Source organism: Oryzias melastigma, linkage group LG4 (genome assembly GCF_002922805.2).
Source record: "Oryzias melastigma strain HK-1 linkage group LG4, ASM292280v2, whole genome shotgun sequence".
NCBI classification, from domain to species: domain Eukaryota; kingdom Metazoa; phylum Chordata; class Actinopteri; order Beloniformes; family Adrianichthyidae; genus Oryzias; species Oryzias melastigma.
In genome coordinates this window covers 1,433,553-1,451,943 of record NC_050515.1, presented here as the reverse complement: position 1 = coordinate 1,451,943, position 18,391 = coordinate 1,433,553, and the positions used below count along the sequence as shown (strand labels likewise).

General features: G+C 44.7%; 1 protein-coding gene across 3 annotated transcripts in view; it reads right to left on the bottom strand.

Annotated features, from left to right (window-relative positions):
- Positions 1-684: 684 nt before the first annotated feature.
- zfyve9b (zinc finger, FYVE domain containing 9b) overlaps positions 685-18,391 on the bottom strand; it is a 19,422-nt gene continuing 1,715 nt past the window's right edge. The window contains exons 1-16 of one of the 3 annotated variants that reach the window (XM_024278848.2): positions 16,425-17,031; positions 13,840-14,570; positions 12,760-12,859; positions 12,501-12,688; positions 12,299-12,410; positions 10,979-11,101; positions 9,358-9,513; positions 9,029-9,253; positions 8,880-8,962; positions 7,633-7,737; positions 7,405-7,555; positions 3,869-3,949; positions 3,568-3,775; positions 3,274-3,379; positions 3,024-3,203; positions 685-1,202 (exon numbers count right to left, since the gene is read on the bottom strand). In XM_024278848.2, the coding sequence (XP_024134616.1) occupies positions 1,041-1,202; positions 3,024-3,203; positions 3,274-3,379; positions 3,568-3,775; positions 3,869-3,949; positions 7,405-7,555; positions 7,633-7,737; positions 8,880-8,962; positions 9,029-9,253; positions 9,358-9,513; positions 10,979-11,101; positions 12,299-12,410; positions 12,501-12,688; positions 12,760-12,859; positions 13,840-14,570; positions 16,425-16,503 (2,790 nt within the window). In that variant the 5' untranslated portion in view covers positions 16,504-17,031 and the 3' untranslated portion in view covers positions 685-1,040. Of the gene's footprint in view, positions 1,203-3,023; positions 3,204-3,273; positions 3,380-3,567; positions 3,776-3,868; positions 3,950-7,404; positions 7,556-7,632; positions 7,738-8,879; positions 8,963-9,028; positions 9,254-9,357; positions 9,514-10,978; positions 11,102-12,298; positions 12,411-12,500; positions 12,689-12,759; positions 12,860-13,839; positions 14,571-16,424; positions 17,032-18,391 lie in introns of those variants that run through there. The other 2 variants (XM_024278849.2, XM_024278850.2) reach the window with 2 other exon arrangements.

The following is an 18,391-nucleotide window of genomic DNA, read 5'->3' as shown; positions in this document are numbered from 1 at the left end:
TAGGCTTATTCAGCATTTAGCTAATACTTTAGCTGACTATCAGCTTCAGTGATTTCAGCTATCAGCACTATCATCTTCAGCTGCCAAATTCAGCTTACAGCATCACACTATCATTATCACAGGTAATGCTATATATCTAGTTCATAATTGTTTTTAAAATGTAGTTTTAAGTGTTCAATAAATGTTTATCCTGTTCAGCGCGGCACCTAAAGTCTGTTCTGGATTTTCGCCCCCTGTGTGATTGAGACCCCTGGATTAGTAGATTTTGAAATATTTTTGAGCCCCATAAGAGATTTCAGCCACATTTATTTTTTTGACGGTATCTGTGATGTCATTAATTTTGGGGGCGGGGTCTCATTTCCACTGTGTATTCGGTCTGTGTTTTAAGTGTGTGAAACAAATAACGTTTTTGCTACAAAGTGCAGTCAGAAAACGAAAAAACTATCTGGTCCTTCAGCTTATAAAAAAATGGAAATAAATAGATAAATAAAACGTTTTGCAATGGATAAATAATAAAAAAAAAAAACGTACATATAAAAATATAAACCAAGTTGGACCCTGTGGGTTCTCCGGGGCTAAAAGCTGAAGTCTCCCTCACGTGGACGTAGAGATCGGGGGTCAAAAGCATAAAGTTTTGATCAGAAATCAACTTCTTAAACGGTTTTCTGACCAAAAAGCAGCGACTCAGTGTTAGTAAGTTTAATTCCAAGCTGACATTACACTTTATGAGCAGTCCGTTAAATGCATCCAGTGTGAAAACATTCTCCAGGCATTCATTCTGGTTTCTACAGATCTACATTCCTCATTCTCTCTGAAACCAGAACATTTTAAAGGTTTTCTTCTCGTGCCGAGCACGTCGGTGACATGGAGAGCAAGCTATGACAATGCAGCACCCTTTATGTGATGGTTCATCACGGGTTGGCTTCAGGCGGAGTGAGGCCACGCCCACTCCTCTCTGGACCGTGGATGTGAATCAGGTTTTGTGTTGAAATGCTTTTTGCTTTAGTCTGAGGTGACAGGATCATTCGTGGGAGGAGGTTCTAGGAGATGTTCTCCAGGATATAAAAGATGAGCTCCATCACGGTGGGCTCGTTGTCCCTCGTGCGGCCTTTGCTGTGAATGACGGGAGTCAGAACGCTGTCCAGGGCGCTGAGGTACTGAGCTGGGAGGAGCTGCCCGTTACTCCCCGCCACGAATCCCACCTGGAATGAAACACAAGCAGACTTTATGAGGTGATCCAGATATCCAGAGCTTAGATCCATACGTTCTTTAGTAATGTCAGCATTGCATCCACATCATCAGACCAGATAAGAAACGATTTAATCATGACGGATCACAAGCATTTTCCTGCTTTTCTTATGCTCCAAAACTGATCGGAGTCCCGACACCAAAGGGGTGAAATCTTTTCTCATTGAAGCCCAAACAGATTAACATCAGCAGAAATTCACCTTCAGGCTGTCTCAAAAATCACTTGTTTTGATGACGATTCTGTTACATCTGAGATTAACGCAAAACCTTTTTATTCAAGATGAGATTGAAACTTTATTTCTGAGTATTTCTTTATTAAATTTCTTGAGAATCAGGCGTAAACAGAAAAAAATTCAGTTCGAAAAAGATCGCATTGGTGACATAGAAAATACGCTGGGCGTGGCTACAAACTCTCTGCCCCGCCCCATTCTGGTCCATCCACTTGCAGACAAACAGATGCACGAACGCCTTTGCTTTCCTGGAATCTTCCTTGAAAGAAACGATATCGCTCGCCATTTTTGTAGCACCACTAATGTTAGCTTGGAGGAGTGAGATCAAGGCCGGACCTGGGCATAGGTAACCTAGGCGACTGACTAGGGCGGCATCTGTTGGAGGGGGCGCCAAATTACAATGATTATATAGTATTATTTTTGTTAAACAGTGTAGTGCACTATTCATTTAATGTAAAGAAAAAAATAAAAACGTAATAGTTTAAAAGCATAAATAAAATAGTTAAATCAATAACTGCAGCGCCCCTCCCTTCCTGACTGTCGAACCTGGGTTGGGGGGAGGGGGGGGTGCGGGGTTGCAGCTGTTAGTGCTTCTTTAAAACTTTAAGGATGAATGCACGAAGAGGAGGAAACACTCTGTTTTGCTTATATAAAACTGCTTGGAAATCCCCTCCCCTCCTGCATTTTGGTCCAAAAAAGACTAAATCAACTGACAATCTAGAGTTTTTTAACAGTTTTACAGTTGGAATCCCCCTTCTTTCCTCTTGAATGGTGGCGCAGTCAGTCAGCCCGTCCGCCTTCAGACCAGTAGAGTCCCGGTGCGAGCCCCGGCTGGAGCGTCCGAATCAAAGAACCCTGCAGGGGGCGCCAAATTCGTTTTTCGCCAGGGTGTGAGGGGCTGTAAGCTAGCAGGATGGGAAGTGGAGGCGGGCTTACTCCACACAAACAGCCCTGCCCACAACTCAGAGGTGAATTTCTAATCAAATCTTGCAGAATCTATGTCCTAGAAAACAACACAAGTTTTTGGATTTTGTCAAAAACATCATAATGAAAAGATGACTGAGAATGCTTAAAAACAGATCAGGTGATCAGAGGGGGACTTTAAAGACCTAAGAAGGATTATATTTTAAAAAATCTTAATTGAATTTTCTTTTTCTTGAATCTGAACTAACTCATTCCGCTCGAGTAGCTACATTCACAGATGGGAGTCTGACGCTGAACCGTTACAACTTTCTGGAGTTCAGGAGGAAGAAGTCTGCAGATCTGCTGGCGGAGCGTGACGTTCAGTTCAGAGGGAACCGGAGTGACGTTTGATTGGCTGTTTTAAATGACGTCATAGTGAGGATGATTAGCAATTTAAAAAAAAAGATATTTTCTTTTTTTGTTCATTTATTTCTGATGACTCACACACTTCATTGGAAATTGGAGATTCGGGAATTGTGGGTAATAAAGGGACATTTCACCTTTTTCAATGATCTTAACAGATTATTTTTCCTGTCAGGTTTGTGTCGTTTGTTTTTGGACCCTCTTTCGCTCTTCTCTAACCTCCTGACAGTCCAGAGTGACGCGCAGCCCCAGTTTGGCCATGCCGTCCTCCTTCAGGAGCTTCAGGTGAGGACACAGCGCCAGACAGAAGGCCCTGGCGATGCGCTCCGTCAGCCGGCTCTGCTCCGCCGAGTCGCTGGCTCCTCTTCTGGGATTCTGGCTCTTTTGGAGGAAGAAGACCTGAAGGTTCACACAGTGAGGTTAAAGGTCTGCGAGCTTCAGATGGATCTGTTCATAAACCAGACCATACTTCTGTCCAGCGAATGATCTTCCCGTTTTCTTTGTACTCAGATTTTTGGAACATCTTGGTGCTGCTGATGGACTCCATGGACTTCCCGTCGATGGGGCTGATGACGCTGACGAGCACAACACACCGTTCTTCAGCAGATAAAAGGCTTTTACTTCCTCTAAAGAATAAACTGCAGGATTTATGACCACCTCCACACCTGTCAAAACCTACCCACAATGCATCATTTGCATTCTGGCTGGCTATGGACTGATACGGCTTCGTTGGATTTATTACATGAACTTCAAACACACTCACCCTTTATTCACAGTGCACTTCTCCTCCACCCATTGTAAACAAACAAGCTCCTGGCTCTCTGATTGGTCGAGCCGTCCACATGTGATGCTGTAGTCCTTCATCTCCCGGAGCGACCGGCGGATCTCCCCCATGGTTTCCACGGTGACCTGCACCATGAGGCCATCTACAGGAAGAGGGCACAGCGGTACGGGAGAAACACAGACGCACACTTACAGGTGTAAGCAGACACACAACAACACAACCTCAGTGTTCCAGTTGATCACAGCGGATCCTTCTGGAAGGCGAAGGGAAAACCTCCAACCTTCCACGATGCTGGACTTGGCCAGGTATCCTGCAGAAGCCTTCAGGGCGCTGCTCAGGATGAAAAAGCACGATCCGGTGACTGACAGGAGAGGAAAGAGAAACCAGCTCAGGTGTTGTACCATGTCGTAGTGCTGCCACAAACTATTACATAATCACAGATTATTTTTACCGATTAGTCGACTAATCAGGTCGTTCGCAAAGAGGATGTAAAACACACATCTTAACCATCATCAGCTTTAAACGAACTCAGAATAAAGACGATTAAGATGATAGTTTATTAAACTTTGATTGAATTATGCAGCTTCTGTCCTTCATCAGTTTCTGGTATTAAAACAAGAGTAAATCAAATGAGAGAGATAAGGAATATACTTTCCATCAAACTCGTTTTGACACATGACCTTTGACCCTATATACCAGTGTTCCTCATTCCTGGTCCTTGAGAGTCGCCACCCTGCCTGTTTTCCAGCTCTCCATGCCCTGCTAGCTGCTGATTACCTCAGTCAGATGTCTTTACATTCTGACTGAATGAACACACCTGGTCCAGGTAAGCAGCAGCAGGCAGTGCAGGAAGAACTGGAAAATAGGCAGGGTGGCGGCTCTCGAGGACCAGGAATGAGGAACAGTGCTATAGACCAGGGTGTCAAACTCAATCACACAGGGGCCAAAATCCAAAACACCTTAGATCGCGGGCCGAACAGGATAAACATTTATTGAACACTCTAAGACTACATTTTTAAAACTTTACAACTGTAACTTTTTAACATAATTATGAACTAGATATATAGCATTACCTGTGATAATGATAGTGTGAATGCTGGAAGCTGAATTTGGACACTGAAGAAGCTAAAATTGATAGCTAAAAATGCCGAAGCTAATAGCTACTAAAATCTTAGCTAAATGCCAAAATTAGCCTAAAAATAAATAAATAAAATAAAACATAGATTAGCCAAAACAGCTAGCATGTACCTCAAAAAAATAGCTAAATTTCAACATTTCCTAAAAAACTGAAAAAAAAACTAAATTAGCCAAACCGCTAGCGTGTAAATATTAGCCTAACCCTAAAACAGCCTAAAAAACGTAAAAAGAAAAGCTTAAATTAGTCAAAGCAGAGCGTGTAGCTGAAATATCAGCTAAACTCCATAATAGCCTAAAAAGTCTTGGCAAATGCAAAAATAGTCCAAAAAGCTAACATGATGCCAATTTTTAGACTTTAAAACTGTAACTTTTTAACATAATCATGAATAATAAAAGTCAGGAATATTATTCCAGAATAAATCAACTTAAACCTTAAATAACTTTCAATATTTTACTCTCCATAAAAATATATTTTGTCAAAATTATACAAGTTAGAAATGAGCACAAGATAACATCGGGTCATTAATAAGGATAAAATAAAATGGATCCGGCCCCCGGGGTAATTCTATCCGGCCCCCGGGCCTTGACTTTGACACGTGCACGACACCATCCATCAAACTCGTTTTGACAGGTCGGCATCTGAAACAAGGAACTATTTTTTACTAAAGATAAAGTTTTGTTCTCACTGAGTCAAATATGAAAGAAGTGCATTTATTGGAGCTGAACGCTCATAACTTTGTTCAACTTCACTAAACTCTGACTCCTTAGAATATAAAGTGACGACTAATCGACTATTAAATTAGTCGTTGATTCATATCATAATCATGGGAGCTCTACCATCTAGTGTTACATAACTGAACGTGAGGCTTTTCTGTTTTATTCCACTGACATGCAGGAAAATTACAGCACTTTTTGTTTCATTTACACAGTTTGATGCAGTTTGATTATTACTATTACTGTACATTGAGATTTTTTTTTGAGATTTCTATCATGTATATGTACATTGAGATTTTTATTCTGTATTTTGTATTAATGTATACCCTGTAAGCTGCTGAAAAACTTTAATTTCCCCAAGGGTACCGCTTTATCGAGCTCCGTTGTAGTGAGCTAGCAAGTACTGCTTTATTGGGCCAACGAGCTCCACTGTAGCGAGCTAGTGAGTTCCGCTTTAAAGAGCTCTGCTGTATTGAGCTAGCAAGCTTCGCTGTAGCAAGCCAGTGAGTACAGCTATATCGAGCTAGCGAGCTCTGTTGTAGCAAGCTAGCGAGTACAGCTATATCGCGCTAGCGAGCTCCGTTGTAGCAAGCTAGCAAGTACCGCTTTATTGGGCCAACGAGCTCCACTGTAGCGAACTAGCGAGTTCCGCTTTAGAGAGCTCTGCTGTATCGAGCTAGCAAATTCCGCTGTATCAAGCTAGCAAGCTCTGCTGTATCAAGCTAGCAAGTACTGCTTTATTGAGCCAAGAAGCTCCACTGTATCAAGCTAGTTAGCTCGGCCGTAGCAACCTAGCCAGCTCTGCTGTATCGAGCTAGCGAGCTCTGCTGTATTGAGCCAGGGAGCTTCACTGTAGTGAACTAGCAAATTCCACTGTAGCGAGCTAGTGAGTTCTGCTACAGCGAGCTCCGATGTAGCTAGCAAGCAAGCGCTGTTGTAGCTAGCTTTGCTGTAGTGAGCTCCTCTGTTCACCGCGCGGCTGGGTAGCGAAGCGAACCTATCTACTGAGTGCTCACTTAGTTCTATGTATCAAACATAGACATTGCGCGGTGAAAGAGGGGCGGGCTAGCGGTTTGTGGCTCAGAGGTTGGAGAGTTCTGATTTAATAGAAACAGCCTGAGGTCAAAAAATGACGACACCCAAAATGACAATTTTTGACGAATTTTAAACATGCGTCAACATGTGTTAACTAGGGAATGAAAATGTGTTGATAGAGAAGATGTAGGCATTAGTTTTAGTACTGAAGTACCGAAATTTGTCCTGATTAGGAACCAAAGAACTGCTTTGGTACCGAAACCGAATAAACCCAATCGTACTCCTGACCCGCTCAGCACAAACACGTATGTAATGACCGTTCAAGTGCAGCTTGAAGAGAATAAAAAGAGAGGGCTAAAGAAAGTTAAAAAAGAGCACGGCTCCCCAGAAGGAGTCAGAGAGGAAAAGTGATGAAGCTGCATCATCACCCATGACTGTTGTCACTGTAGATTGGTCAGAGTTGCAGTAAAGTTACAATGAAAATGTAAAGTAGCAGAATGAGGAACAAATCACAGGATTTGCTCCTGTGTTCATTTGTGTTAGTACTTGTGATCACAACATTGCGAAATCTTGGGGAGACTGATAGGTGGGACATTACTGTTGATATGGAGAGGCTGAGCTCTGAATTTACTCTGGAATAAACCATCTGAGCTTTTGTGATGGGGGGTCCACACAGTTGTATTTGTATTTTTTGTTTTTTTTGTACACTTTAACAGTCCTGTACAGTTTTGTTGCTGTTGTGTTTTGCTTTGTGTCTCATTTTTTAAATTTTATTCTGTATATTTGTTCTTATTCCTAAAAATGAAAACTACCAAACAAAAAAACAGGCCTATGGCTTCCTAACTTCTGGAATTTTCTTGATTATTCCTTATTACAAATATATAAGTAGATTTTACAAGAGTCCTCATCACATGAGGGGGTCTCTGGCACCTTTGCGCGGCTGGTTGTGGATGCTGATGGCCTGCGTTTGGTACTGCCGGTCCTCTGTTTGAACACAGATGAGATGCGAGTCGGCGGTCTCGTTGAAGCACGCTCCTAAGGCCAGCACGTGTTCGTTGGACTTGCTGATGGCCTTCAGCAGCTAACGTGAGACGAGAGCGGACATGGTGACCGGCCAGAAAGTGACGGGTGAATCCGACCTGTGTGGTGGAGTCTAACCTCGTTATAGCCGTTTGTTGGGATCTTTATGCAGGTCCTCTGAGCCTCCAGGTCCACGGTGAGCCCTGATACTGTCGGAAGGGTGTATCTGTAGTTCCTAAAGTCCTGGAGAGGAGAATCGCAGAAAGAAAGCGGAGAAATGTAAACATTTGGAGAAGTTACGACTAGGGCTGCCACAAACGATTATTTTAATAGTCGACTAATTTTTTCTGACTAAGCAGGTAATTCGCAAACTGGATGTAAAGAACACATCTTAACCATCATTAGCTTTAGAATAACTAAAGCTAAATTTGGCCGCAGAAGAAATCGCTCAAAACGCTGAAGCTGATAGCCAGCTGAAATATTAGTCAGATGCCAAATTAACCTAAAAAACAGAAAAAGTCAAAGTTAGCCAAAACAGCTAGCATGTAGCTGAAATGTAAGCTAAACTTTAGTATACAGCTGAAATATTAGCTGAACTCCAAATTAGCCTAAAAAACTGAAAAAATTCTTAATTATCCAAAAAGCTAGCATGAAGCTAAAATATTAGCTAAGCTTCATATTAGCCTAAAAAACTGAAAATAAAACAAAAATAGCCAAAGTAGCTATCATGCAGCTGAAATATTAGCCTAAAAAATGAAAAAAAAATCTAAATTAGCCTAAAAAGCTAGCATGCTGCTGAAATATTAGCTAAATTCCAAATCAGCCTAAAATAAGAAAAAAATTCTTAGTTAGCCAAAAAAGCTAGCATGAAGCTAAAATATTAGCTAAACTCCAAATTAGCCTAAAATAAGGAAAAAATAAAAAATTTACCAAAAAAGCTAGCACGCTGCTGAAATATTAGCTAAACTCAAAATTAGCCTAAAAAAACGAAAAAAATCTTAATTAGCCAAAAAAGTTATCATGCAGCTGAAATATTAGCCTGAAAAAAGGAAAAAAAATCTAAATTAGCCTAAAAAGCTAGCATGCAGCTGAAATGTTAGCTAAACTTTAAATTAGCCAAAAACTTTTTTTAAAAAAGCCTAAATCAGCCAAAACTGTAGCTGAAGTATTAACAAAACTAAAAAAAAATCTTAATAAATGTCAAAATCGTCCAAAAAGCTAGCAGAATGCCATTATAACTTTCGACTCTACTGCACTCTGAGTCCATATAACATAAAATAACAAATAATAAACTATTAAAATAGTCGTCGACTAATCGTTTCATCCCTAGTTACGACACAACAGCTCCTGGTACATGTAAGAATTGAAGGCTGTTACAAACGCACCACTAACAGCCGCATGATGGTGTGGCCTATTTCCCCGAACAAGGGCTTCCTGAAGCGCACGTTGTACAGAGGGCAGGGGTAAACTGGAAGAAACAGAGTGAGTAAGCCAGGAGGAAGTCAGCGCGACGGCGCCATCGCTTCTGCCTTACATCTGTACTCGGCGCCCAGCCGCAGCATGAGGCGCAGCGGGAAGGCCTTGGCCCAGGACACCTCGGCCCGGTGGATCAGCAGGCCGAAGAGGTACGGCTGGTTCGGCAGAGGAAGACCCTGAAGAGACTGCAGAGTGGAGCGAACGTACAGAAAGCCGGCGTGGTCTCTGCTCCCCAGAAACTGACTCCCAAACAGGAAGAGAGACAGGTGTTTTACAACCTTCCCTACAGCGAAATGACAGGTGAACACCAGGGAGGAGCCAGTTTCCACGCAGCAGACAGCAGCTGAAGATCGTCACACCAGGACGGTGTGCTCCCCGTGTTCTGACCTGTCAGGGTGTCCCTGTACAGCTGGAGGAAGTGGCTGAAAACGTCTTTGGGGAAACTCTTCTCCTCCGGCAGGCACTGCAGCAGCACCACCACTTCCACCTGGCCCACGGCGTGCATCCCTTTGGTGGTCAAGCACCAGCACTTCCTGTTCACGTCTGACACAAAACACAACTAACTCTCTGCGTTAGAACCCAACACAGGGGTGTCAAACTCAATCGCACAAGAGGCCAAAATCCAAAACACCCCTTAGGTCGCAGGCCGAACAGGATAAACATTTATTAATCTCTAGATATATAGTATTTACCTGCAATAATGCTAGTGTGAATGCTGTAAGTTGATTTTGGCTGCTGAAGATGCTAGTGCAGATAGCTGTAATTGATAGCTTAAAACGCTGAAGCTAATAGCTGAAAACACTGAAGCTGATTGCTTAAAATGCTGAAGCTGATAGCCAGATAAAATATTAGCTAAATGCCAAATTAGCCCAAAAAAAACCTAAAAAAAGAAACCTAAGTTAGTCAAAACAGCTATCATGTAGCTGAAGAAAATAGCTAAACTTCAAAATACCCTTAAAAACTGAAAAAGCCAAAAAATTAGCAATGACAACTAGCATGTAAATATTCCCCTAACTCAAAAACAACCTAAAATAATTTTTAATAAGCCTAAATTAGCCAAAACAGTGGCTGAAAAAAATAACTGAAATTAAAAATAGCCTAAAAAAAAAACAAAAAAACAGCTAGCATGAAGCTGAAATATTAGCTAAACTCCAAAAACAGTCTAAAAATCAACAGAGAAAAACCTAAATTAACCGAAACAGATAGCTTGTAAATATTAGCCTATCCAAAACAGCCTAATGCGATAATGTTAGTGTGAATGCTGTAAGTTGATTTTGGCTGCTGAAGATGCTAGTGCAGATAGCTGAAGATGTTGAAATTGATAGCTAAAAACACTGAAGCCGATAGCTGAAAACGGAGAAGCTGACAACTGAAAATGCTGAAGATGATAGCCAGCTAAAGTGTAAGCTAAATGCCAAATTAGCCCAAAAAACTAAAAAAAAAAAAAAAGAAAGAAACATGGGTCAGCCGAAAGAGCTGAAAAAATTGCTTAACTTTAAAATATCCTAAAAAACTTGAAAAAGCCAAAACAGCTAGCATGTAAATATGAGCCAAAACAGCCTAAAAACATTGAAAAAAAGCCTAAACTAGCCAAAACAGCTAGCATGTAGCTGAAATATTAGCTAAACTCCACAATAGCCTAAAAAGATCTTAGTAAATGCTAAAATAGTCCAAATAGCTAACAGAATTCCAATTTTAAAACTTTAAAACTGTAACTTTTTAGCATAATTATGAAAAATAAAAAGGCAGGAATATTATTCCAGAATAAATCAACTTAAACCTTAAATAACTTTCAATATTTTACTCTCCAAAAAAATATATTTTGTCAAAATTATACAAGTTGACAGAAAGATAACATCGGGTCATTAATAATAATAAAATAAAATGATCTGGAGGGCCGGATAGAATCACCCGAAGGGCCGGATCCGGCCCCCGGGCCTTGACTTTGACACGTGACCTTACGCGTCACACCTTAAACGTAAGATGATGGAAACAGGAGGAGACATACAGTTGACCAGCTTCACCATGGCGAGCAGGTTGGCGTTGAGGACGAACACCAGAGGTTTGGGCCGGCCGCTCTCCAGCTCCTGGAAGAGCAGCACCTCGGACGGATGCTCCTCCACGGTGTAGTCTGGAGGAGGAGAGGGTCTCCGATCAGAAATGCATTTTTGAGCTTCATTTTCTTCATCAGAAAAACGCCACAAGAACATGCTAAAAAATCTGTACGACACACCTGCGTCTCACCTACTTGCCCGTCACTGACACTCATGTGTTGTAGGAGTATTCACTATGACCTGTCGCCCGCAGCATACCCATAGAAAAAAGTGCACCGACATTTTCAACAGGTTCACTGAGCGGTCTACGATCTTGATGTTTCTTGCTCGTCCCGTACAGGTTTGACCATTTTTTTACCTGCTGCTCATATTCAAAGATGCGACTAAGGCTTGAATCAGTTAATTAGGAAGTTGTTTGTGTTTTGTTCAGGATTGAACGGGATTATTTAACAATTTGGTTCAAGTTCATGATTTGGGACTGAAGACAAATGACCTTTTAACCCTCGTGCTCTCTTAGGGGTCCAGATGACCTCACCCTAACATTGATCCCTCTCATTAAAGAGGTGGAAAGGATCATATGTCTGCCATGGACACCAGTGAAGATAAAAAATCCTTGAAAAAAAAGTTGAGCACGCTGTCTTAATGCAAACGTGTAGGATAGCACAAAGGTTACACGTATTTCTGAGAACTTCTATGGTTTCAGGTCTGAAGTTCAGCTGATGGATGGTAAAAGTTCAACCTGTTTTCTGATGGGACTGTCGTTGGTTTAGCTTTTTGTGCAGCGGACTACAAATCAGGCACGGCGCTAAAACAAATTCCAAAACCTGCTCCTGCAGTTTAGTTTGTTCACCAAAATGGAAAATATAACACATTCTCAGATAAATGGATGCATGGTTAAGGAACCCTCCGCGTCACGTTTTGGTGTTTCTGGTGTCCCCAACTCGTCGTTTTTTGAGGTGCTGTTTGTCCCTATTAAATAAAGGGTCCCGAACCTCTGGACAATGAACCGGTACTGGTCCGAGGACAGCTTGGTACCGGGCTACAGAAACTAATCAGGGGCCTCCAATCCTCAGGATACGAACTGGACTTGTACCCTAACCTGGTACTGGTTCCACATCTGTTACCACGTCCCAGAGGTTGGAGACCCATGATTTAATGGATACAGCCAACACATCAAAAAAGTTGGGGACACTCAAAACGGCAAAAAGTGGCACAGACGGGGGTCAGGACCATACGTCTATATGTGACGAGTTGGGAATGCGCAGAAAAAGTACCTCCTTTGACTCCTGTGGAGGTGAGGATGGGAGGCAGGCCCTCCAGCGGAATGAGGTTGGCAGAGCTGCTCACCAGAGCTGTGGTGCCCCAACCGTAAGGACCACACGCCTCCTGGGGTCGAAAGAACGGAGAGACGCCACAACTTCACAAACGTGTTTAAAGCTCTGACTGTCAACATGGATCGTCTTTGGATGAACTTACGCTCGCGGTGGTCCTTTGAGGCCTTGACGTTCTCCTCGTCTGCGGCGAACCCACAGGCTCCCCCAGCGTCCGTCTCAGTGGCGAGAAGACCGGACCCCTGGCGGGTGTAGTAGGAGCAGATTCTGACTGTTGTGTGGTGAGGATTTCATCTGCGAACCACACCTTTCTTTGGCTCTTCGGAGGCGTCCCTGGAGAGAAAACCTTCATCTACCTGTCGGCTTTGAAGCCTTCAACGGCAAACAGGAAAATCTGTGCTCACTTTTGATGAGGGTTGAATGACAGGAAACACAAACGCGGCCCTCTTTTCCATCCAGATGAGTGAGTCTGAACTTCAGATTGGAACAAAGAGCGCAGAAAACCTGACAACACACATGAAAGTACATATCATAAAACAGGGATGGCAAACTCAATCTCACAAGAGGCCAAAATCTAAAACACACCTGAGGTCGTGGGCCGAACGGGACAAACATTTATTAAAAACTCTAAGACTACATTTTAAAACTATAAAACAGTAACATTTTAACATAATTATGAACTAGATATATAGCATTACTTGCGATAATGTTAGTGTAAATGCTGGAAGCTGAATTTGGCCGCTGAAGGTACTTAATAGCTGAAAACGCTGAAGTTGATAGCCAGCTAAAATATTAGCTAAATGCCAAATTACCCTAAAAAACTAGAAAAAATTAGGTTAGCCAAAACAGCTAGTATGTAGCTGAAAAAGTAGCTAAACTTCAAAATAGCCTAACAAACTGAAAAAAGCCTAAATTAGCCAAAACAGCTAGCATGTAGCTGAGATATTAGCTAAACTCCAAAATAGCCTAAACAAATCTTAATAAATGCCAAACTAGTCCAAAATTTAGCAGAATGCCAATTTCTAAAATTTTAAAACTGTAACTTTTTAACATATTTATGAATAATAAAAATGCAGGAATATTATTCCAGAATAAATCAACTTAAACCTTAAATAACTTTCAATATTTTACTCTCCATAAAAATATATTTTGTCAAAATTATACAAGTTAGAAATGAGCTCAAGATAACATCGGGTCATTAATGACAATAAAATAAGATGATCTGGAGGGCCGGATAGAATTACCTGGAGGGCCGGATCCGGCCCCCGGGCCTTGACTTTGAACTGTGTCATATAAAGACACACATACGTCAGACTCAACAGTGTGTTAATCCTGCCTTATCTGCTGCTGATTTCCTTGATCAGGTGAGTTTAGCCAATAAGAAGCTCCAATGACAGGTTGGTTAGACAACATTAAGGACTGGAGTTTGACACCTCAGAGTTAAGAAATTCCATGATTTTTCGACATCAACATCGTCTCCTCACCTTCCCGCAGGCCCGGCAGTGGTGCCTCCGCTTGGTGAAGGTGAACTTGGTGCCGCACTTCATGCAGACCTGGGCCTCGGAGTCAGGAACCCAGACCGGAGCCACTTCTCCGAGGACCTCGTCTCCATCTTTGGACAGAATTCCCGCTGATCTCATTTCAGACTCATTGTCAGGATCTCCTCCAGGAGCTGGACTCTCCTCCTGCGCCTCCCCCTCGCTGGCTGCCTGCAGTCTGCTCCCATCTTCTCTCTTGGATGTGGTCACCTCCCTTTGGCTCTGAAAGTCCCTCCCCCCCACCCTGCAGGCCTCCTCCTGTGAAAGCGTGGAGGGGGAGTCGCAGCTGTCCGGATGCTCCTGCTGCTCCTCCACCTCCTTCTCCTCCACCACAGAGTCTTCCTTGGATGAGCCACATGGGGGCGCCTCCTCCTCCTCCGCCCATGCAGCCCCTGCAGGGCTCAACACCAGGGTGCTCCTGGACTCCCCCCACGGGGAGACGGCGGTCACAGTGCAGCTGCCCTCCTCCAGCTGGGAGGGGGAGGCCGGTGTGGGGGGGTGTTCAGGAGCTTTACATGTGCTTCCGGGATCGGCGGCGGCCTTGGGCGGAGCCTGCGGGGTCATCTGAGCACAGTGCTGGTCCGGCTTGGCCGCGTCTCCATCGCTGAGGAGCAGGAGGCACGGCCGGTGCAGCCACGGCTGCTTGGTGTCCTGCAGGGACGCGCTTTCCGACTCATCTGTGGTGAGAATAAAGACGGAGAATCAGCGTCCTTCTGATACTCGGAGCAGGAAGCCTTCCTGATACTCGGAGCAGGAAGCCTTCCTGATACTCGGAGCAGGACGCCTTCCTGATACTCGGAGCAAGACGCCTTCCTGATACTTGGAGCAGGACGCCTTCCTGATACTCGGAGCAGGACGCCTTCCTGATACTCGGAGCAGGACGCCTTCCTGATACTCGGAGCAGGACGCCTCCATTCATGATAAACCTCTGACGACTGGCGTTCATTTACCACTGCAGCAAAACTGCCTCCGCATGAGGCACGGATCCAAAACCAGCAGACTGCAGAGCGGGAGGAACATTTCAGCAAATTCTAATGTCAAAGATTCAACCGTTGATGTAAATATTTTTTGATGATTTCAAACATCTATTAAAAGTACAGATTCCATACAAAGATCAGAACTGGAGCTGATAAGCAAACTTTTTCTTGGATTTTGTTTCTTTAAAGGGTAACCAAACAGGACAGTTGGAGGCCGACTCCACTCTCAGCCCAGGGGAGGCGGGCTGAGCAGAGGAGGTGTGGTCTAGATCTGTGAATGACAGTGACAGTGAGTTTAGCTTAAGGAAACAAAAGCATCATTTTATTATTGTCTAGATTAAAATAATCAATAAAAATCATGAAGTTCAGGAGGTCCGAGCAGGCAGCCTCCCCATCCCACAGCGGCTCTCTGTCCGCCGGTCAGCCAGCTTTCAAAGGGCTGGTTTAGCTAGCAAGCTCGGCCGCTCTTGGCATAGTGGGGCGACCCCCGCCAGTCGTGGCGTTAACATCACTGAGTTAGCATTGCTGAGTGGGCTCCACCACTCGTGGGGCGTCTATATGTCGCTCATGGCGTTGAGGGGGGCCCTTGGCCATCCATGGCATCATGGGGCTACCTCCGCCACTCGTGGTGTCGTGGGGCAACCTATGTCAATCGTGGCGTCGTGGGGCGACCTCTGCCACTCTTGGCTTTGCAGGTTAACCTCTGCCACTCGTGGTATCGCGGGCGATTTCCACCACTATCGACATCCACATCACTGGAGCTCAAAGCATGATGACGTCAAACTTCTGGGACTCACACCAGTCGATCAATCACAAAATTCAACTTCAATACTTCATTTCAACCTGCAGGGGGCAGCACACAGAGAGTTTTAGTCTATAATTTCAGGAATTAAACTAGTTTATTTTAAATTGTCATAAATTTGGCAACAACCAACAGACAGCACTTTTAAAGTCCCATTTATAGACGTCAACAGCCAAAAAAAAGTTGATTTAGTGTTTTGGTTATGAATATTTACTGAACCACTTTTCCATAATATATTTTACACTCTCGGGTCAGGATGCAGCTGCTGGTTCCGATCCCTCCCGTCATGCTCTGCCTTCGGGCTTCCGTCCGCAGTTTAAACATGAATGCGCTTTAGTGAAAAGTTAAGTGTTCCCGCAGCATCCCGCAGCTGCTTCCCGTTTCAGCAGCAGCAGCAGCGCGTGTGCGCGGCGCGTGCACGAGGGATGGGATGGGGGGGGGGGGGTCCAGCCAGCAGATTTTAATCAGAGAGAAGCCGCTCTAACGACTCGCCTGTCAGTTTCATCCGCACTGCAGGTTCGGGATTACCGGAACCGAACCGGACTCCTCTGTCACCGGGACGGCAGCACCGGACCGAACCGCTAGCGGCGGCACTGCGACACCAGCCGTTACATCACACCGAACCGGCCGACACTTGAGTGAAGTGATGTGATCAATGACGCGTCCAAACGCCGCGAAACGCCGTGAAACGCTGTGTCAGCGATGCCCCCCCAAACTCCCAGCAGTAAGATTTTAAATAAATCCATCCTCACCCTCCGTTCCTCCCCCCAGAAGACTTTCGTTCTCGTCATCCCGGTTGGAGAAGAACTTCAGCATCTTTTCCTGCATCATTTGGGGGGCAGAGGGAGCGGCGGCACAGAAGGGGATGGTTTCTGCCCCCCACCCCACAGACCTCCCCCTCCCCCGTGTCTCCCTCCCTCTCTCTCTGCAGCTCTTTGAAGAAACTCAAGAGGTGTGCAGAAATGCCCCCCCGGTTTGCTGTCCGTGCATCCCGCAGGAGGGCGTGCAGAGCCAAGATCTCACACAGAAAGCCATCCTCCTGCACAGCCTGTCATCCTGCTGCGGATTGTGCGGACTCAGCAAGAAAGAGGAGCGTTTCAGAGCAAAAGCTGTGCCCTTTTATTGTGAAAATCCAGTCAATGATCACAGAAAAACATACAATCACTCATATTTGTGTGCTATTAAGAATCTAACCGCAGGCTCACTGTAAAGTCTGAAGGAATTGAACCACAAATCAGACTCTGAGGATTATGGGGAACTGAAAATCTCTGGGATTATCGTGTCTGCTGAGTTAACTGCACACTTAAAACCCAAAGGAAGGTTTGAGCTGCAGTGCAGTCGGGAACCTCAGTCTTTGACACTTCATCAAATTTAAGAAACTTCCGTCCTGAAGCCCTGCAGCAAACGAAACCGACTGCACAGATTTATCCTAGAATAAATCCTTCGGGACTGGAACGTCTTCATCCTCTATGTTTGTTTTTGGAGTTTATGGTTTAAAAGTGGGCAGAAAGTGTGTTCTCCAGAGCTTGCTAGCTTAGTACAGCAGAGCTCGCTAACTCACTACAGCAGAGCGTGCTAGCTTGTAGCGGAGCTCACTAACTCGATACAGCGGAGCTCGCTAGCTTAATACAGCGGAGCTCGCTAGCTCAATACAGCGGAGCTCGCTAGCTCAATACAGCGGAGATCGCTAGCTCAATACAGCGGAGCTCGCTAACTCGATACAGCGGAGCTTGCTAGCTTAATATAGCGGAGCTCGCTAGCTCGATGAAGCGAAGCTCACTAGCTCAATATAGCGGAGCTCGCTAAACTCGATAAAGCAGAGCTCGCTAGCTCAATACAGCTGAGCTCGCTAGCTTAATATAGCGGAGCTCGCTAGCTCGATACAGCCGAGCTCGCTAGCTCAATACAGCGGAGCGCGCTAGCTCGATACAGCGGAGCTCGCTAGCTCAATATAGCGGAGCTCGCTAACTCGATACAGCGGAGCTCGCTAGATTAATATAGCGGAGCTCGCTAGCTCGATACAGCGGAGCTCACTAGCTTAATATAGCGGAGCTTGCTACTCGATACAGCGGAGCTCACTAGCTCAATACAGCGGAGCTCACTAACTCGATACAGCGGAACTCGCTAACTCAATAAAGCGGAGCTCGCTAACTCAATATAGCGGAGCTCGCTAGCTCAATATAGCGGAGCTCACTTGCTCAATACAGCGGAGCTCGCTAGCTCAATATAGCGGAGCTTGCTAGCTTAATACAGCGGAGCTCGCTAGCTTAATACAGCGGAGCTCGCTAGCTCGATACAGCGGAGCTCGCTAGCTTAATATAGCAGAGCTCGCTAGCTCGATACAGCGGAGCTCGCTAGCTTAATATAGCGGAGCTCGCTAGCTCGATACAGCGGAGCTCGCTAGCTCGATACAGCGGAGCTCGCTAGCTCGATACAGCGGAGCTCGCTAGCTCGATATAGCGGAACTCGCTAGCTCGATACAGCGGAGCTCTCTAGCTCGATACAGCGGAGCTCGCTAGCTCGATACAGCGGAGCTCGCTAGCTCGATACAGCGGAGCTCGCTAGCTCAATACAGCAGAGCTCGCTAGCTCAATACAGCGGAGATCGCTAGCTCAATACAGCGGAGCTCGCTAACTCAATACAGCGGAGCTTGCTAGCTTAATATAGCGGAGCTCGCTAGCTCGATACAGCGAAGCTCACTAGCTCAATATAGCGGAGC